Below are 19,956 nucleotides of genomic sequence, written 5' to 3'. Positions count from 1 at the left end.
TTGGCAAACCACTCATTTGCAGCCCCAATTGTGAACTGGGGGCACCAACAGCTACTAATATCACAAAAAGTGAGAGAAGCAGATGTGAGTCTCTGGTAGCTGGAAGACAGCAATGCATGCAGAACCTGAATGGGATCCAGCCTCTAGAAGCAAATGTTGCATCAGAGGAAGTCCAGGGGACAGAGGAACACATTAAAGGGCACCATGAGGGCATGCTCAGCAAAATGCAGAGTAGAGAAAACACGGCGGGAAAAATGAGCCCATTCCTTCAACAAGTGAACAGTGCACACAAGAGAGGGTGGGGGAGGGGATGGGGAGGGAGGGAGAGAACAAGCACAGGAACTATGGATTAATAGGGACTTTGGAGACATATCAGGCAATTATCACATGTGAGACTTTTCATAGATCTCAATTTAAACTGTGAAAAAAAAGTCAAGTGAAAATTTGAATACCAACTTCGAATACCTGATGATATTAAGAAGTTAATGCTATTTGGGCTGAGGGTGACAGGGACACTGTGGCTATGTTAAAAATAAGCGGGCAGGGCTTCCAGCTGTGGCCCAGTGAGAAGCCCGGAGAATCCTCTCCCCATAAAGTGAAGATAAAGATGTACAAAACTGACAAAAATAACCATTTCCACACTATGGAAATCGATCAAAGACATAAAACCATCTGAGAAGTGTTTATACTTAACAAGCTGCAGAATTTGGGGTGAGGAAGTATGAGTCCACGGTGCGCTCGCCTGGGGCTGTGCTCACCCCTCCCACCAGCTCTGCTGGCCCCGAGGTCCTGGCCCCGAAAAGCGGGCTGTGAGGACCAGCGGCTTTGTTTCCGCGGTCAGGCGGCTCACTCCACAAAAAGCCCCGGCGATGTGCAGGCCCAGCAGCGCCATGGACAGAAGGGACCGTCTGCAGGGCGGCTGAGCAGACAGGGCCAAGGGCTCTAGCAGCCTGCGGTCATGGCTGGGCTGCAGGAGCCTATTCCTGGTGATGGGGGCTGCGTGCAGGCGTGGGGCAGGTGGGAGAGGACCCCGGCTGTCCAGACGGTCGCGGCCACGCTGACCTTGCACGCATGCCCAGGGAAGACGCCAAAGGGCCAGCGGAAGTAGAAGCCGGGCAGACCCGGAAATGGCCTCGACTCCGGATGCGCCCTTCTACCTGCACACACGATGGCGGGGCCGAGGGTGCCAGTCTTCCTGGCTGGAAGTGTCTGAGCGCAACTCTGTCCCATCCTCCATCCAAAATGCACGAAGCCAAACCTAGAGAGCTGAAAAGAGAAACTAACAGGTTCCAGGTACAGCTGGAGATTTCAATCCTTCCCTCTCAGCAACTGGAGAGCAGTCAGACCGGGTGGCGGTAAGGACACAGATGGCTCGAACAACACATCAGTCAGCTCTGAACACTGTCCACCAGCTTGTCCAGCTGACCAATAGATAACACTCCACCCAAGAGTGCAGGACACACATTCTCCGCAAGGACACCTGGGACATGGTCTGGGATAGAACCCGTGCCAGGCTATCAAAACAAGTCTCGATGAAGTAAAAGTGATTAAAGTCATCCAAAATACATTCTAGGCCATGATGGAGTTAAGTTAGAGAACAACAGGAGGAAATATGGGAAATCCCCCAAATATTCAGAAATTAAACAATACATATCTAAATAACCCACAGGCCAAAGAAGAAATCATTAAGGGAATTAGGAAATATTTTGAACGGAATGGAAATGAAAACACAACATATCAAAATTTATGGGATGTGACTGAGACAGTGCTCAAGGGGAAATTTTTTTTCTTAGAGAAGGGGAGAGAGACAAAAGGAGGGGAAGGGGCAGAGGGAGAGGGAGAGAGAGCATCTCAAGCAGGCTCCACACCTAGCATGGAGCCCAACATGGGACTCGATCTCATGACCCTGAGATCATGCCCTGAGCCAGAATCAAGAGTTAGACGGTTAACCAAATGAGCCACCCAGGCGCCCCTTGAAGGGAAATCAGGCAGAGGAAGGGAAAAAATAAAGATGAGAACAGAAAAAAAAAATTTAAAAAAGGAGAATCAATGAAAACAAAAGTTGGTTCTTTGAAAAGATCAACAGAATCGACAAAACTTTAGCCGGACTGACCAAGAGGAAAAGAAAGGAGACAGAGTTTCCAGAATCAAGAATGAACGAGAAGACCTCACTGCCAACCTCAGAAAAATTTAAAGGATTATAAGCAAATATTATGGATGATTTAATGCCAGTCAAGCAGACAACTTAGCAGAAATGGACAATTTACCAAAACTGAATCAAGAAGAAATAAACACTCGGAATAGATCTACAAGAAACTGCATCAGTAATTAAAAACCCTCCCATAAGGAAAAGCCCAGATGGCTCACTAAATTCACATGAATTCTACCAAATATTTAATAAAGATATAATATTAATCCTTAAGAAACTCTCTCAGAAGATAAGCACGGAAGGACCACCTCCCAACTTACTCTGCAGGACAACAGCACTTTCGTAACTATGCCACACAAAACCATCACAAGAAAAGAGAACTACAGACCGATATCCCTCGAGAACAGGGACACAAAAGTCCTTAACATTAACCCATGGAATCCGGTGATATATAAAGAGAATTGATACACCATGACCAAGTGGGATTTGTCCCAGGAATGCAAAGTTGGGTTAACCTCTGAAAATCAATATAATAGACCATATTAATAAAATGAAGGATTAAAAAAAATCACTGAATCACCTTAGTAGTTACATTTGACCCCAAAAAAGCATTTGACAAAATCCGACAGCCATTCATGATGAGAACCCTAAACAAATTAGGAATAGAAATGGCCTTCCTCATCATACTAAAAGGGCACTAACGTCAACTTAATGGTGAACGACTGAATGCTCTTCTTCCTAAGACCGCGAGCGAGGCAAGGGTGTGTTCTTGCCATTTCCGTCCAACACAGTCCTGGAAGCGCTACCTGACGCAAGAGAGAAGGAATAACTAAAGGCACCCAGATTGGAAAGGGAGAAATAAAACCGTCTTTATTTACAGATGACATGATCCTGTAGGAAGAAAGTACCAAGGATTTTACATACACACACACACACGACTACTAAGACTACTGAAAGTTTAGCAAGGTCACAGGATATAAGATCCATGTGCAAAAATTGATTTTATTTCTCTATTCTAGCAACCAACATCCTGAAAATAAAGTTAAGAAGAGAATTCCATTGATAATGACACAAAGATAACTGACTTGAAAATAAATTTGACAAAGGAATTGTGACTTGCGCACCAAAAACTATGAAACATTGCTGAGAAAAATGGAAGAAGATATAAATAAATGGACAGACATTCTGTGTTTAAGAATTAAAAGACTCAGCACTGCCAAGCCAGCAATTCTCCCCATATCAATCTACAAATTCAACATTAAATCAACATTAAATCCCTATTAAAATCCTGGCAGATTTTAGAAATGGACGAGCGGTCATAAAATTTATATACAAATGGTGAGGACCCAAAGCAGCCAAAACAACTCTGAAAAGGAATGGCCCAGTTGGAGGAGTCAGACTACTCATCTTCGAAACTCACTCTGCACTCCCCGTAATCCAGACGGTGTGATACTGGCACAGGGATGGACATCTAGGTGAACGCAACAGAACTGAGAACCCAAAAATAAACCTTTATATTTTATATGTCAGTTGGTTTGTGACAGAAGTGTCAAGATTATCTGATAGGGAAAGGACTGTCTTTTGAACAAATGATCCTGGGATAATTTACATGCAGAACAAACTGAACTTTTACCCTTTGCAATGCACAAGAATCACCTAGATGGAAGGGCTAATTTTTTTTTTTTTTTTTTTAGGAGAGGGAGAAAGAGGCCAGAGAAGGGCAGAGGGAGAGAGAGAGAGAGAGAATCTCAAGCAGACTCCCTGATGAGCATGGAGCCAGAAGCGGGACTCGATCCCACAACCCTGAGATCATGACCTGAGCTGAAACCAAGGGTCGGATGCTTAACCGACTAAGCCACCCAGGCGCCCCAACGATCACCTTTCTGAAAGAAAGCAGAGGGGAAAAGCTTCATGACTTGGGTGTGACACCAGAAGCATGATCCATCAAAGAAAAACCTGAGAAACTGGACTTCATCAAAATGGAAAGCTTTTGCTTCAAAAGACCCCATTAAGAAGACGAAAAGACAAGCCACCCCTGGAAGAAAACATTTGCAAGTCACATAGGTGGTAATGAACTTACACACAGACCATAGAAGGTGTGCTTACACTTCAAGAGTAAGACGGACAACTAACTAGAAAGCACGCAAATCTCTAAAAAGGTATTTCAGCAAAGATACAGGAGTGAGTGACAGGCACGGGCAAACACGCCCAGCAGCTCTGATGGTTGAGGGGAGGTGCAAGTTAAAACCACAGTGGGTACTACTCCAGCCCTACCAGAACGGCCGTCCGGAGAGAGGCGGGTAATAACGGGTATTGGTGGAAATGCAGAGAAAAGCCAGAACCCTCACACGTTGCTGGTGGGAACCTAAGATGTGCAGTGTCCCTGGCGAGCAGTCTGGCCCCGTTTCATAAAATGGTAAAGACAGACTGACCATGCAATCCACCAGTCCTACTAGGAATTTACTGAAGAGAAATGAAAACAAACGACCACAAAGAGACCTGCAGTGAGTGTTCCCAGTGGCACTTCTCATAATAGGCAGACCAGGAACAGCCCCCATGACCCGCATGATGACCGGATAAACACAATGGGGTATAGACACAAAGAGGAATCCCATCCGGCAGTTCAAAAGGAACAGAGTACAGACACACGCCTAACAACCTGAATCAACAATTTCAAAATACAGGATTCCGGGTAAGAGAAGCCACATGTGACAGGCTCTGTAGTGCAGGATTCCATTGCTATGGAATGTCCAGAAAAGGCAATTTATAGACCAGAAAGCAGATCAGTGGTTGCCAAAGGCTGAGGGGTGGGAGTAGAGCTTAATCGCTAAGGGGCACGGAGGGAACTTTTGGGGTGATGGAAAGGTTCTCGAATTGGTTTGTGGTTACGGCTGTACAACGGCATGAATTCACTCAGAATCTGTAAATTACACCTAAATAAAGCTGTTGAAAAATAAAAAGGCCTCATCTTTTTAAGATCTGTAAGTAATATTAACAGACGCAGGGCTAAGTTTGGGGAACTGCTTCGAGGGGCGGGGGGGGTGCTCTGGACGAGCCAGCTCGGCTGAGCGTCTGTACTTTCTGCAGCTGGGCGATGAATACATGGGGGTTCAGTATAGTTTAAGCTCCGCTCAGGAGACTTGTGAGACTTCTTCCCTAGAAGACATCCACGCAGGATTTCGTAATTGTTGTGACGGTATGGGCAACAGTTTGCCGCGCTCTCACCCGGTGAGTAACGCATGACGGACAGCTGTTCGTTTCCATCCGTGTGAACGGTGACCAAGTCTTTTGTCTCCGTGTCAAACACAAACCACCTGTTGTGAACATGAGAAAAAGCACAGTAAATTGTTTGGTGAGAAAATAAAGACGAGTACACTTAACAGTAACTATTAAAAACGATTACTCTCGGGGCTTAACAAATACTCCGTATTCAATTAACAAGAACACTTTTTTCTGGCTTTTAAGAAGTTCTTTCATAGGAGCCTTTCCTAAAGAAAGAAACAGCATGCTGGCTTCCCTTCGAATGATTCGGTTCCAGTGTGGTAATGGGGTCCTCAGTGTTTGAGTTTTGTCACTTACATGTCAAAGGACAGAAACGCTTAAGGCCTGGCCCGAGGCCAGAGGAGGCAACAAAGGCCACCTTCACGGCCCTACCTAGTGACCTGGCCCCAGAGCAGCAGGGTAGGTCCCAGGGGGTGGGCTGGGACAGCCTCGGGGTGTCTGGCCTCCAGAGAATGATGCTGGCATGCAGAAGCCAGGGGAAAGCCAGGATGGAGAGGGCGGCGGAAGGCTGGCCACAGGACTGGTCTGGGCCCGTGTCCTCGACTATAAAATGGGGCTAAGGGCCAAGACCACCATGGAGGCCCAGTGTTAAAGCAAGCTCGAAGGGATACAGACGTGCTTCATATCCTCCGATAAGGACACGGCACTCGGGACATGTACTCTCCTGCCTGTGTGTTCTCAGCTGGTGGCAGTCACTGGGACTCCAGGGGTTTCAGGGATGAAAAGGACTGTGGGTGTCCTGCCATGGCAGCTTCAGACCCAGGTGACCCCAGACACCGTACATTCCACGGGCACGGCCAGCGAGCAGCGTGAGTTTCCCCGCCTCCCACTCCAGGGGCCTGGATGGCCCCTGAAATTTGGATTTGGCTTCTCGACTTGAGTCTTCAACAACCGTTTACCTTTAACGCACTATTGAACGTGAACAGAGGTCAGAACATAAGAAGTGGAGAGGCTGGGGCTGATTGGGCTGTGCTCCGAAGCCCCATGAACGGCCTCGTCCAGGGCTAAGGCCGGCACGAGGACCAGAGATATGGGAGGCATACAAGGAGGGAAGGACTAGGTTCCACGTGCCATCTCTTCCACCCACGGGACCTTGTCTGTGATTCTGAGCATCCTGGCACTGTCCCCAGGCCCTGTCCTGCTGCAAATAGTCAGCACGTAGGTCTGGTGATCACTGGCTACCAGCCACTCATCAGAGACTGCTGGGTCTGAAGCTTCCACTGTCCTTGGGGAGAGTTAAAAGGAGGGTGTGTGTGTCTATGCGTGTGCATGTGTGTGCGTGTGCACACGCGGTAGAACATTTTCATGAGGAATTCTGTTGGATATGAGGTGCCCAACTTTTAAGATACTGCGACCTGGGACTTGTAAGTGGTTACTCTTTCCTTATACACACTCCACGGTCATCACAACAGAGTCTAAATGGTTTGCTTTTCAGAGAGGAAAGATGGGAGGATATCACCAAAAATATGTGAATTAAACCGCAACAAGCATACAGGTACTATGACAAACAATACAAAAGTGCAATCAAAATTACAAAACAATGATCACCAAGCCACCGGCACTGCCTGCCAGGCCACCCCAGAAAACACCTCCCACGCCATCTCCTTCAGTCGTTGGCGCCGTGTGTCTAGGCAGATAATACCATTGCAGTTTATAAAATGAAAGAACTCAGAGAGGTTGTCTGGCTGGCTCAGAGACACACAGCCGCCGAGCGGCAGAGCAGGGATTCAAGTGCAGGCCTCCTGCCGGCCTGTCAGAGGCGCTTGGTAAGTACTTGTTAGCTGCCTCTGAGCACACGTCTCAGGATCCGGGCAGTTGCTACATTTTCTAAAGGCAGCAAGAAAATCATTTTTAAAATCTCGGTGTTTGAAATGCTTTCTCGCCCGATTCCAAAGCTGAGGCTCCTCCCACAGGCTGCAGATCAGGGCTGGAGGAGCTCCATGAATCCCCCCAAATCGTAGGCAGGCCTGTGTGCGTGTGTGCGTGTGTGCGTGTGTGCGTGTGTGTATGTGTGTGTGCGTGTGCACGTCTGTGCGTGGGTGGGTGGGGCGGCTTTTCTAGAAGGGTCTATGTCTTTCGTCACCTTTTCCCACATCCCGAAAGCGAAGGACCACTGTCTTCCATGCTAGTTTTGTGTTCTGGCTTAATTCTTGGTGAGTGGCTAGAAGCTGAGAGGGGCAGCTACCCCGCGCCTGTCCCTGGGGACACACAGACGTCTCGCTCTGAAAGCACGAGCCCTGCTGACACGACTTACCTCCCAGTCAGTGTTCCAACTGCAACCACAGACCCTGAAGGATGAAAACCAGAAGACTGAGCTGGATCCTAAAACATTTTAAAGGAAGTGTAAAAATTGATGGCCAGACACAGCGCTACCGCAGTCAACACACAAGCACAGCTGTTCCAAAGGGCTACGTGGCCCCATTTAAACAAGGCTCTTTTCTCTCCGAGAGAGAGGAAAACGTTTTCCTACTCAGGCGAAGGTCACGAATCCGTCATACTAAATGTTGATCCCTTTAGAGATTTTTCTCTTTCTGTCTTAATTACTTTTCATACCTACAGGAATCAGAGGACAGACCAACGAGTTAATGCTCTTCTCCCAGTCTTGGGAGCCCCTTCGGTTGAGCCCCATGCTGAACGGTCAGCCCGTCGAAGGGTGTGCTTGATGCCCTGGAAATAGGACCTCCGTGCCCAATGCCAGTACTAACACTGGATGAGAGCCCCCTAGGCACACAGAGCACGCTCGGCGGCCTGGAAGGATCTCTAGACGAGTAAGGCATGTTCAGGTTTGGGTCTAGTGTTCATTACTAACGTGTCCGTCACTAACTCTGACACAAGGTGGAATGGGATTGGCGACAGAGGGAAAAGCAAGCTGTCATCCCGGGAGACGGAGAGTTAGACAAAGTTTGGCGGGGAGGCTGGTAGGAGGCTTCCTGGTGCCGAGACCCTTGGAATCGGGCCTCCCGGTCCAGGAAGGATCAGGGGTGGTGAAGGCAAGAGCAGACACTCCAATCAGTATTTTCTTAGATCAGGTGTTAAGGGGACAAGATTGTGATCAAAGAGGTAGAAACAACCCAGTGTGGGGCATACTTGAGGAATGGCAGGTAGAGAGAGCGTCACAAGGTGGAATGTCCAGGTGGGATGGAAGGCGTGTGGACGACACGAATAATGTAGGCTGTGCCGCCATGGTCAGGGCTGAGATCGCTGGGAAACAAGAACACAGCCACACGGACTCTTTTCTTTCCATAAAGGGTATGACATGACGGGGGCGCCCGGCTGGCTCAGGCAGTGGAGTGTGTGACCCTTGATCTCAGCGTTGTCAGTTCCAGCCCCATGCTGGGTGTAGAGATGACTTAACGATAAAAAAATCTTAAAAAAAAAATTAAGTGTGACATGATTGAATCTGTGTTTTCAATAGAAGTCACTTGGAGGAATTGCTCAGAAGGGCCCAAAGTGAGAGGAGACTGGTGACAGGGAGACCGAGAAGGAAGTACCCGTGGGAATGGAAATAGAGAGAGGTATTGACATGCTACTGCATAAACTCAAAAAAGACCCCAGGAACTTAAAGGTACTGATTCTGTTCTCAGCAACGCTCTCTTCAAGGCGGGAGCTGTGACTCAGCTCAGGGCTGCTGCCGAGCCACAGAGAGATCACCTTGAAGCTTTACTGTGTCATTAGTTCATTCAGGCTCTTAACATTTTCCAGATGAAGACACTGAGGCACAGGGAGCTTGCTGTCCAAAGCCACATGGCCAGTGGGTGAAGGAGCGAGGACTTAACCACAGCTCCTTCAGGCGCCTGGTTCTGAGCCCCTTCCCTCCTGTCAGGCTGAGGGGTGACCAGTCAGAGGAGGTGGAGGGGGATGGAGCCACTGGGATTGCTCTCAGAGGGGCTGTGGCCGAGCAGCAGCAGGGGAGGCCGCTCTCCCGGATGCCACTGCCCCTGCTGTGTCTCCCCATCTGTTCCTCCAACCCCCCCAGGGGGACAGGTCCAACACAGGACACCACTTCCTTCAGCCCCTCCTGCCGCCCGGGCCACACCCACTCTTCCCTCCGAGCCAGCTGGGGCCTTGTTGCTTCAGTGCTCAGCTCACTGGTGATGGCCAGTTCTAGGCCCTTGGCGACCTTCTCGAAAGGCAAAGGGCAAGGGGGCTGAAATGCAGATCCGGTGTGCCAGGAAGTGCCGGGGCCTCTGTGGGGGCTGCGAGGAGGAGCGGGGGCTACAGAGGGGCTGCGCCTGTCACGGGACAGGACATGTCATCAAGGGCACAGGCTACATGGGACATACTATACTTTGGACTCAGGGAGTACCATGTGGGGGAAGACCACGGGTTGGGGAATCAGACTGAGCTGGGTGTAGACACTGGCGCTGTCACTTGCTGACCTAGTGACCACGGCAAGTTAGTTGACTTGGCTAAGCCTCAGTTTCCAATTCAGCAATACGGCGCCCCCGCTGCTGCCGGGATGACGGCTCATACGTGCCCAGTGCTCAGTAAGGACACTCGCTGGGGGCTCCGTGCAGGTGGGACAAGGACGTCCCTGCCGGCAATACACAATCTGAGCTCCTTCTGTGAGGATCACAGCGGTGCCGACTGGAACACTAAAGCCTCAGCGTCAAACTCCAAATGTAGAGATAAATTACGTCGCCCGCGTAAATACTCATGCCGAAGGTTCGCTGTAAACGGTGTGAGGGCTCAGGACAGGGGCTTCTGAGCAGGGAAGCCGGTGAAGGAACTCTGTGCTCAGGAGACCCAAACACCAGCCAACTTCAGGATGACATGGACGGGACCACATGACGCAATGTTTAAGGCAATGCCGACCGAAGGTGGTAAACTGGGTGACATTTACTTTGGGACAATTTTCTATCACTATCGATTGCATGCAAAAACATAAATGAACGTGTTCCAGATGAACTTTTACAAGAAAAACGCCGTGTAATGTGCATGTCTACCTCTATCACTTTGTCCCAGACGGGCCGGTGACCAACAGCGTCCCAGAGAGTGGCGTGCCTGTCATGCCCACAGGTCAAGAACTGAGGTTTTGAGGCGTGGATGGCCAGTCCCCAGAGCTCATCAGTGTGACCCTGCAAAGGACCAAGACAGATGACAGTCTCTGAAACACTCCAGTCGACACTCGGAGTCTCGGGGGAGGGGTGTCCACGGCAACCACATGCTTTTGACTGTCCTCCTCGGTTTCCCTTCCCACCCAACCTAAGCTATGACAGCAACCAAAACTGACACGAGAATCATCTCCTCTTTGTAATGCTTTCTGATATCCTGATATTGCACCAAATTACAGTGCTTGGTGGGCCCGCTGGGCTGGAGCGTACCTGAGTGATGGGTGTGAAGTCCCCTGACAGAGTGCCCTGCAGAACGAAGTTTCTAGTTGTGCCTATCAAGATCACGGCGCCCTTCCCCTCGGCCACTGTCCGGATGGGGCCAAACTGTTCTGGAATCTACATTGAAAAGAAAGCATCGAAAATGTCCTTAAATATTAGCTCCACCATTCCAAATATGTGTTTATATATATCATGATGACAGCTCCTCTCTCCCTTCCCTTCCCTCCCTCTCTCTCTCACATACACACTCACATGCACCCATGCACACACGTACACACGTGTGTACAGGTAACATGGAGAGATAGAAAGGTCCATGGCCAGGACTTGTTGAATGAATGATCGACACCCCACATCTGACTTTTAAACTCCAAACATGTATGTACCTTAAAAGAATCGGCAAGAGTAAACAATAAAAAATGAAGTGTCTTTTTCTTGATAGGATTAAAAAAGAAGAAATAACACTGGTTAGTTTACTCTTTTCTTCTTGTGGCTTTGGACAGCAGTAGCAGGTAAAATTTGGAAAGGAGAGAAAAGAATAACAAGACATAACAAGAGTCCCTAAAATTTACCGTAACTTAAAATGGTAAATTCTTTGGCAACTTCGCATGACTTAGTCTTGAAAGCCTCTGTTCATGTCAGTAAACATAAGGAATTACCTAAATTTTAAGACAAAGAATTTCCAAATACTCCAGCCGAGAACAATCTGCTATGATAAGATAAACACGGGTTGTCACACTTTACAAAAGGAACAGACTGCAGCTAGACCCCGTTGGGGGACTCCGGGCACTCCAGGTCTAGAAGGGAAAGAAGCCGCTGGCTCTCTTACAAACTTCCTCCTGCAGTGCGGTGTGTTGGCACAGATTTCGGCAAAGGGGAAGATAACTCACGCCAGGGAAGAGGAGTGAAAAGAGGCTTAAAAAAATGACGCGTATGTTCTATGAAGCTGGACGAGGCTTCGGAGTTTCTGCCGCAGTCATGATTTAACACAGGTGTCCGTTCAATCAAATGCTGGTCAAATCTTAGGCTAAAGAATGGCAGCATGATTAAAACCTCCATGAAAGGGGAAGTGATTTCCAAAGCTCCCGCAGAGGCCTTCCTTTATTAAGAGCGATCATGAACAGAACCGTAGGTCATATAGCCAGAGCACCGGGCCACGCTGCTCTCCCACTGAACGTGTTACAGGACGTGATGTGTTGTGTGTGCTGTACACATCTGACTTAGAGGCTGGAGAAGTCCCATAACGTGTCAACTCAGTGCTAGGGGTGAAGACCGTCCACCTTCACGCTGATGCCTGCCTTGATGTCTGTCTGCTCCTAACTCCCCGGGGCCTTGGGGAGGAAGCTCAGTGAGTGCGTACGAGGCCAATTAGGCTGCTTGCCTGGGTTCCTGCTGGTGTGCAAGGCTGCCAGCCAGGTAATAAGGTGGTAAAACAGATACTAAAAGGAGACAGAGCTTTAGAGAACATGTTGGCACTCAGCCATGTACAACGTAAATACTCAGTAAATGTTAGTTCCAGGTGGTAATGTCTCCAAAGTCACACCTGGAAATTAAAGAGGAAAAAGAAGACCCCCCCTTTTTTTTAATTTAAAATATTTTATTCATTTATTTGAGAAAGAGAGATAGAGGGAGCATGAGCAGGGGGTGACGGAGGGGTAGAGGCAGAAGCAGACTCCCCATTGAGCAGGGAGCCTGATGCTGGACTCGATCCCTGGGCCCTGGGATCACGACCTGAGCTGAAGGCAGACACTCAAAGGACTGAGCCACCCGGGTGCCCCAAGAAGAAAGCACTGAATGATAAATCAAAATGTGGATAATATTCCCTTGGAAAAGTGAGATTGCTCTATTACAAAGATATTCTAAATGTAAATTATGTTACAACCTAAAATTTTACAAACCTAAGTCCATTTTAGTAGTTACACTTAAACCGCTTCCAATGATTTTAATAAAATGTTACCCTTTTAATAAAAGTTTATCTAAACCATTTTCAAAACAGTAAGCTAAAGATTTCAAACTAACAAGAAAACTAGTTAGTGTAACAGTTTTAGGAGGTTCAAAATGAATTTTGAATAAAAAAAGGAATTTAGATAATGCTGCTTGCTGTCTTACCTCAGTTTTACGAAGTTTCTGATAGTTTCCATTCCAAGAAATGAGCTTGCGGTCCTTCCCTCCTCCCGACACCAGCGTGCCATCCCGTAACATACAAAGTGCAAAAATGCCGCCCTCGTGGGCCCCTTGAACAGCATAGCTTATCCGATTCGTACCTAAACACACCAAGAAAGCCATCCTTAGGACGCTATCGAAAGGCTCGCCTCTGTCCATCCCATTTCGCTTCAGTTTTAAAATGTGATCTTGTCGGTGAGGACACCTCTGCTGTGTGAATCTACAAGGGACACAATTTCCAGAAGCTCACGCAGCATGAGGCAAGTGCGCCCTGGGTTATGATTCAGGAGAACACGCTCCCAGGAAGCCCAGGGTGGAGAGATCGCGGTGGGACTCCACACGCTGAAGAACAGGGGATTGAGTGCACATCCTCGACGAGTGACTTCACTGCCCTACACCTCAGTTTCCCTTTTGTCGGTAATGGGGCTCCTGCTCATCCCACAGGATCCCGCTAAGGGTGAAATGGAGCGACGTGGGAAGCACCTGCCCCCGCAGACGTGGGGGCGCCAGAGAAGTCACCACGTTACCCTGAAATCACATCCAGGGTCTCTTTCCACCTTCACCCCCAACCCAAACTCGAAGCCCTGTGAAGACAGGGATGGTGTGTTTTCCTTTCCTCCTGCCGCAAATGCTCACTGAATTGAACTGATGGGTGTTTTCCGAGTAACGGCTCCTCTTTACCCGGCTGTGGGCTCCCTGACGGCAGAAGCTTCGGATCGGCGGTGTGCTCGGCGGCTAGCATGCCGACTTGCACAGAATTAGTTCTCAATAGCTGTCTGCCGGAAGCCATAGGAACCAGGAAAGTTATTTAAGTGTTTTATAGCTAAATAAATAGTCACCGACAGCTTCACCATTATAATGTGTTAACAGATCTCCTAATAAAGCTATTCCATCAAAATATTTTGGGCTCAAGAAGCCTTCTGCAGTGATAGAAAGTGAACAGTTCTTGGCTTTTCTTGTTCTCCTCTGTTCTAGTTTTAAGGTTCCAAGTTACACACATGCCCATGTGCGTCTGTGCCTATAAAACTTGGGATTTAGTTGTAACCCTATTAATTGTGCTCATAGACAATTCCTAGAGAAGTCGCCTTCACCGCGTATAAGATCCGCCCCCAATCTTTTGCTCTGGGGACAAGCCTGTGTTACCTTTTCCCCACACCAAGATGTTGCCGCTGGAATCCCCGGTAATGGTGTCACCGTTTTCAGAAAAAGTCGCGCAGAGGACAAACTTTGGCTTTTCTTGCTTCTGCAGAATGTTGTGAATACACAGACTATTAGGTCAAGACCTCCTCTTAGTCGTATTCCTACGACCTAGAGGCACCCTGCTCCCGAGCTGTGTGACTTTCATTTTTATCTACCCTTCTATAACTTAGGCCGCGAGATTACCTGCTTTAAAATAGAGAAATTTCTGGTAATTATGAAGTTACAGACAGTTGGAGCAGGGGAGGGTGTCAGAGGGGCTATGGGGCGGGCTGTGTGGTCATGACTAGAGCCTCCAGAACAGAGCCCTGGCCCCGGAATAAAGCGGTCCTCTAACTGGGCCTCGTGGGGCAGTGGCACGAGGCCCCCCAGGGAAGGAGGCGCTGTCCCTGGTGCTCACCAGGCCGCATGCCTTCTTGGTTGCTCTTTGCGAGGACCACACTTGGGAGGGGACGCCCGGCCTCCAGGGCGACTGTCCCCGCGCTTCTCCCTATGCGGCTCCATCTTTCCTTGCCAGCATCACCAAGGCTACCCACAGAGACACAAGGGGCTCCCCGATTCTGTTAGGGATCCCCGGGAATACTCTTGATCACTACCGCCCCAGAGGCACTTCCTGATTCGCAATTACAGCAACTTCGCAGACGGCGGAAGGCCTCACAACTCCCGCAGAAGCCAGCTGACCACACGCAACACTCAGTGAAGATAAAACAAATGCAATTTAACGTTACCTCGAATAATCCTTGCTTCTTAATAAGGGCGTTTCCTTCTAATGTCCAAAAGTAGAGATGTGATTTTCCACAGGTAACTATTATATTAGTGTCCGTGGGGTGGAAATCCGCAGCAAACACGGCTTCGTTAGAACACTTTGAGCAAAACAGGAGAATCAGATGTCTCAAATCTCTTAAGGCACTTCAGAAAATAAACAGCACTGAACTACAAATAACTCATCCAGGTTAAGCCCTAAGCCTCTTGATTTTTCTCCCCACTGAACTCAGCTTTCACAGTCAACTTATGTTTGCCAGGTGCCATAACCTCTCCTTGTCTGTCTGTCCCCCCCCCGGACCACAGCCCTGAGGACAGGGACCACGGCTCCTCTCTTTGTGGGGGGGGGGGGACCCAGCAGGAGCAGGCACAAAGCACACTCTTGCTGAAGGGGTGGGTGGAAACTTAAAAATCCAAGAATTTGCTCTCATCTTGAGCACAGATTCCCGGCCAAGGCTGAAAACAGAATCACCCGACGTGTGTTACAATGCGGATGGATGTCAGGCCTCAGCCCCATCTAGGCACTGGAGTCTTCAGGAGGGGCCCAGGAATCTGGATTTTATATAGCTCCATCACTCCTGGCTGACTTTGGCTGTCTTGTTTGCTCTGTGATTCCCTCCTGGTTTAATTCCTCAGACTCTGCTGGTGGTTTGGTGACCAGGCAGGGGTTCCAGGGTGGGGGATTTGGCTCTTCGGTGTCACTGCACCACCCTGACCCTGTTCTCTGGATTTCCAGCACCTGCACTTTGGTCGGATAAATCTGACCCTGATTGTTCCTTCTGCTTGAAATTCAGTTACACGCCTTAAACCTGGGTAAAAATTTGCCTCTGATTACTTTCAACCCAGCAACCTAGCAAGAACTTAAATACTTGACCCGAATATTAGTAAACAGGTGTTAAGAAACATGCCAGGGTAGAATATGGACCCTGTATCGCAGACACTCAAGGGAAAAAGATAAGGCAATGGATGGTAACCCTAATGTTCGGGAAGTAAGGTGATCTAAGGTTAACAGATGACAGGACGGGCAATCTGAAGTCAATTCCGTAACAACTGGGATCCATTCATGATTTCATAGGAAGAAAATACAAGAAAGCTTAAGGAAAGTTGGGTGACCTATCGTGCAAGATGGCTCGGAGGCGGTAAAGAGAAGCCGAGCACACCCCCTACAGGGAGAGTCCACTGGGAGGGGCTGGGATCTGGCAGGGGCGCTTGCTCGCCTTTGCCACCTTTGCCGAGGCCACTCAGCTTTGGACAAGCCCCATGCTGGCCGTGCTGACCTCTCCCTCACTGCTCCTGACCCGTCCCCACCTCCTCATCCCCTCTCTGGTGGTGGGGGGGCACATCTCCCACACCGCCATGCCTGCAGCGCCCCTCGACCGCACGAGCACACATTTGTGGGATGAAACGAAGCAGCCGGGAACGGGAACAAGGGAGTGGATTAGAAGGGGAGGGGCTGTAAAACGAGGAAGAAGGAAACCTTTCAGGTGTCATGAAGAGGGGGAGAGACCCTGCCGGGACGTGGCACCGCACCCTGGGAGCGGGGATGCGCGGACTCGGGATTCTTGGGTGCTGGTGTCAGGCCCGAGGGCCGCACAGGGAATGGGGAGCCTGCGGCCCACCGAGAAGTGGGACCCGGGCCTGGGAGGCAGCTAGGAGAAGGCTCCACCGGGGGACACGACAATGGAGCCCCGTGTCGGGCTTGGAGAGAGACCTTCACGTCCGCCAGCCGCTCTTCCTTCTGCCAGTCCCACACAGACAGCACGTGGTCGTTGCAGTCATCTACCGCGCACAGGTTGCTTCCTCCATTCTGGAAAAAAAAAAAAAGGTATTCCCAGGAAGACTACATTTGAGAATAAAATAGGTTAAAAGTAATTAACGATGAGCATTAATTTTCCTTTTAATAGAGTCCATTTTGGCTAAAGAATGTGTACGCACTGCTTTTGAGACCTGCTTCCCGGGCCACTCCGGGACAGCGGTGAAGAGTGGGGCGAGGAAGGGACAGGAGCGCAGAGAGGAGTCGGGGCGGCCCCGCCCCTTCGGGTCTATTAAGACCAGCCTCCTAAGGGGCTGCAGCGCCCCCTCCTGGAGGAGCCAGTGCCCGCAGCGCGCACGGCGCACGTCTGGGACTGGCGGGGGCAGGGTGGGAGGCAGTGCGGGAGCAAAGGCCCTGCGGCTGAGGCACGTGGGGTTCCGATGTGCACACGTGCATGCGTGTGGACATAAATTTCTGGAACAGTGGTTTATAGGGTGGATCTGTTGAATGGGCACATCCTGAGGAAGATCTGGGAGACCACGAGGCCCCTCCGACTGCTGGAACGGACAGGCAGCCCGTGTAGGGACGGTAGAGACACGCTGGAGCCGTCTACTAACGGGCAGGCGACATCCAAGGTCAGAGCGGGCAAAATCGCCTAGAGGAACACGATGACAGCGCTGCAGGGCCTCCTTCCATCATGTGTGTGGCCCCGAGGGGACACATGTGGCCTCTGAATGAGGGGACCTAGGGAGCAGGATGCCGTCCAGCCTGCAGATCCGCGCATGCATCCAGGCAGCCAGCAAGCGCATTAACTGCCTCCCTCTTCAACCTTGAGCGGCTTCTCTCCTCCCTGTGAACCAGGGCTCCAGTACCCACGGGGCTGCACTTACAGATTTCGAGAACGCGATACAGGTGACGGCTCGGTCAAAAAACCCGACTCCGAGGACGTGCAGTGTATTCAGTGTCACGGAGTCCCAGATGCGCACATGTGGGGGCAGTTGCTGTTTAGAAGGAAATGCAGAGAGAGAGTCACCGACTGGGACGGGCAGATTTATCTTTACCTCGAAGCTACAAGACTTCAGTTTTGTCAAAACGCAAGGTCTTTTCCTGCATTTGAAGACTGTGCCTTTTGGCCTCAAGGAAACACTCCCAACGGCTGCAGCAGATCGTGGCCCCTGCGGCCAGTGTAACTTCAGGGGAGGTCCACCGGGTTTTACATCTCGAATAGCCAATTCTTCATAACTGTACCACGGGAATTGATGTGCTCCCTTGGGCATATAGAGGCGTCCGAATTTTAAAAATGAAAAATGACAAGGAAAGTGGAATCTCACGCAAGGGCTGTTCTTATAAAATCTGTACTGTCACTAAGGTGTAAATACATCTAAATTCAGCAAGACGGTCACCACCAAATAGTACTGAGAGTTTGACATTCTTGGGTCTCACAGGAGCAAAACGGGCAATCGATTATGCACAGATGAAATTTAGAATTTTTACCATTAGTTCAAAACCCTCTCACTTGTGTTCCAAGGTGAATGGTCCTAATTCTTCTCTCCCTCAATAGAAGAAAGTGTCCTAGAACGATCAGCAGGTGGACTGGGAAAGGACTAGCATAAACCCAGGGGGACAGAGTGGGGTGAGGTGAGCCAGGCTACAGGCTGGGCTTGCTCTGAGTAGCTGCGTGTCTGCAGACGGTCAGATGGGCTCTGCGTCTCTCTGCACTTGAACTGAAGGACTGGCTCGGAGAGCCATCCCATCTTCCCTGGCTCCAAAGTTCTGATTCAATTTCAATGCCAGGAACTGAAATACCCTTTTAATCCACTAGAGGGAGGAACACATGGTATGCTACTGATTTCAGACTTAAAAGCCATAACATTAAAAAAAAAAAAAGATGAAGCCCCTACTCCATTTATGTGTATTTACATAATTGTAAGCTGATTTCTATCCTTCCTGTTAACTTCTTCAGTGTAGAATTTTTTTTAAAGATTTTTTATTTATTTATTCGACAGAGATAGAGACAGCCAGCGAGAGAGGGAACACAAGCAGGGGGAGTGGGAGAGGAAGAAGCAGGCTCATAGCGGAGGAGCCTGATGTGGGGCTCGATCCCATAACACCGGGATCACGCCCTGAGCCGAAGGCAGATGCTTTACCGCTGTGCCACCCAGGCGCCCCTTCAGTGTAGAATTTTAATGGGAAAGAGCATAAAGTTAATAATTAAAATTGATGTTATTAAAATATTTTCTGAAAAATGGCAGCATTCATGTTTTTGGGAAGAAAACATGCTGGTAAAAATGGACATGCTCCGTGTAATGAGGTTTGCTTCATATACAGTGCAAGAATAAGCTATACAAAGTAGATATCAAAAAAGCTACAGGGAGTTTAGGATAAGACGTGTCAAGGACCACAGACTGCGGACAAGAGCCAACTGGAAGACAGTTTCACGTTGTTCTCTGCCTGTTAGAGTCCACTAGTTCCTTCTCTGCTTCCTTAAAATTCAAGTTAAAGTCTTGCTGATGTGCTTATAAAACTTGTGTCAAAACTCTCCTGCAGACTTTGATGGCTCTAGGGTGACGTCACGAATATAGGAATACAAGGTACTGTAGTATCATGTGTGTAAGTATCTTAAGAATTGCTGAATTCTTCAGCAACAACAATGCTATTTAAAAACTGGCTGAAATTAAGGCACGTTCGAGGCATTTTTAAGATCACTGTAAGAAAATTTGCAATAAAGTTTATTTTTTTAAAAAATTTTTTGTGGGGCACCTAGGTGGCTCAGTTAAGTGTCTGCCTTTGGCTCAGGTCATGATCCCAGGATCCAGGGACCGAATCCTGTGTCGAGTCCTGTGTCGGGCTCCCTGCTCAGCGGGGAGTGTGCTCCTCCCTCTGTCCCTGCCCCAGCTTGTGCTCTATCTCTCTCTCTAACAAATAAAAAATAAAATTAAAAAAAAATTTTGCAATAAAAGATTCTAATGAGGGATTAAGAAGTATTCAGATACCTTAACTGGTAGGCTTACTCATCAGCGAAATGTTTCCAGAAGATGAAATCGAGTTAACAGCTCATTATAAAAATATGAAAAGGTAATTCAACTCACTTTTCCATCCTTAGATGTGCCTGCGACTTGTCCCGTTGCTATTGTGATCCTGTCAGGGTGAACCGCTAGGCTAAAAAAAGGATATTTTTAAGACAACCACTCTTTAAAGTAAGCTTTACTTTTCTCTTGGCCACATATAATCTAGTCAAAAATTTAAATATGAGAATGATATGGTGCCTGACTTCTCATGACAAACTCCCTGAGCACCCCAACAACCTTGGACAATTAGTC

The 19,956-nt window shown here is 48.9% G+C and overlaps 1 protein-coding gene across 5 annotated transcripts in view; it reads right to left on the bottom strand.

Annotated features, from left to right (window-relative positions):
• The window catches only part of EML1 (EMAP like 1), a 180,269-nt gene that overhangs the window by 8,885 nt on the left and 151,428 nt on the right, over positions 1 to 19,956 (bottom strand). For 4 of the 5 annotated variants that reach the window (XM_019797772.2, XM_002917465.4, XM_034642090.1 and 1 more), the window contains 10 exons: positions 19,726 to 19,795; positions 17,527 to 17,637; positions 16,595 to 16,690; positions 14,850 to 14,984; positions 14,068 to 14,167; positions 12,871 to 13,025; positions 10,756 to 10,881; positions 10,378 to 10,509; positions 7,686 to 7,753; positions 5,375 to 5,463 (listed from right to left, as the gene is read on the bottom strand). In XM_019797772.2, coding sequence (XP_019653331.1) covers positions 5,375 to 5,463; positions 7,686 to 7,753; positions 10,378 to 10,509; positions 10,756 to 10,881; positions 12,871 to 13,025; positions 14,068 to 14,167; positions 14,850 to 14,984; positions 16,595 to 16,690; positions 17,527 to 17,637; positions 19,726 to 19,795 — 1,082 coding nt within the window. Of the gene's footprint in view, positions 1 to 4,007; positions 5,464 to 7,685; positions 7,754 to 10,377; positions 10,510 to 10,755; positions 10,882 to 12,870; positions 13,026 to 14,067; positions 14,168 to 14,849; positions 14,985 to 16,594; positions 16,691 to 17,526; positions 17,638 to 19,725; positions 19,796 to 19,956 lie in introns of those variants that run through there. The other variant, XM_034642088.1, reaches the window with a different exon arrangement.

Source organism: Ailuropoda melanoleuca, chromosome 14 (genome assembly GCF_002007445.2).
Source record: "Ailuropoda melanoleuca isolate Jingjing chromosome 14, ASM200744v2, whole genome shotgun sequence".
NCBI lineage: Eukaryota > Metazoa > Chordata > Mammalia > Carnivora > Ursidae > Ailuropoda > Ailuropoda melanoleuca.
Note: the sequence above shows the minus strand (reverse complement) of the source record. Positions and strands in the feature narration are given on the sequence as shown.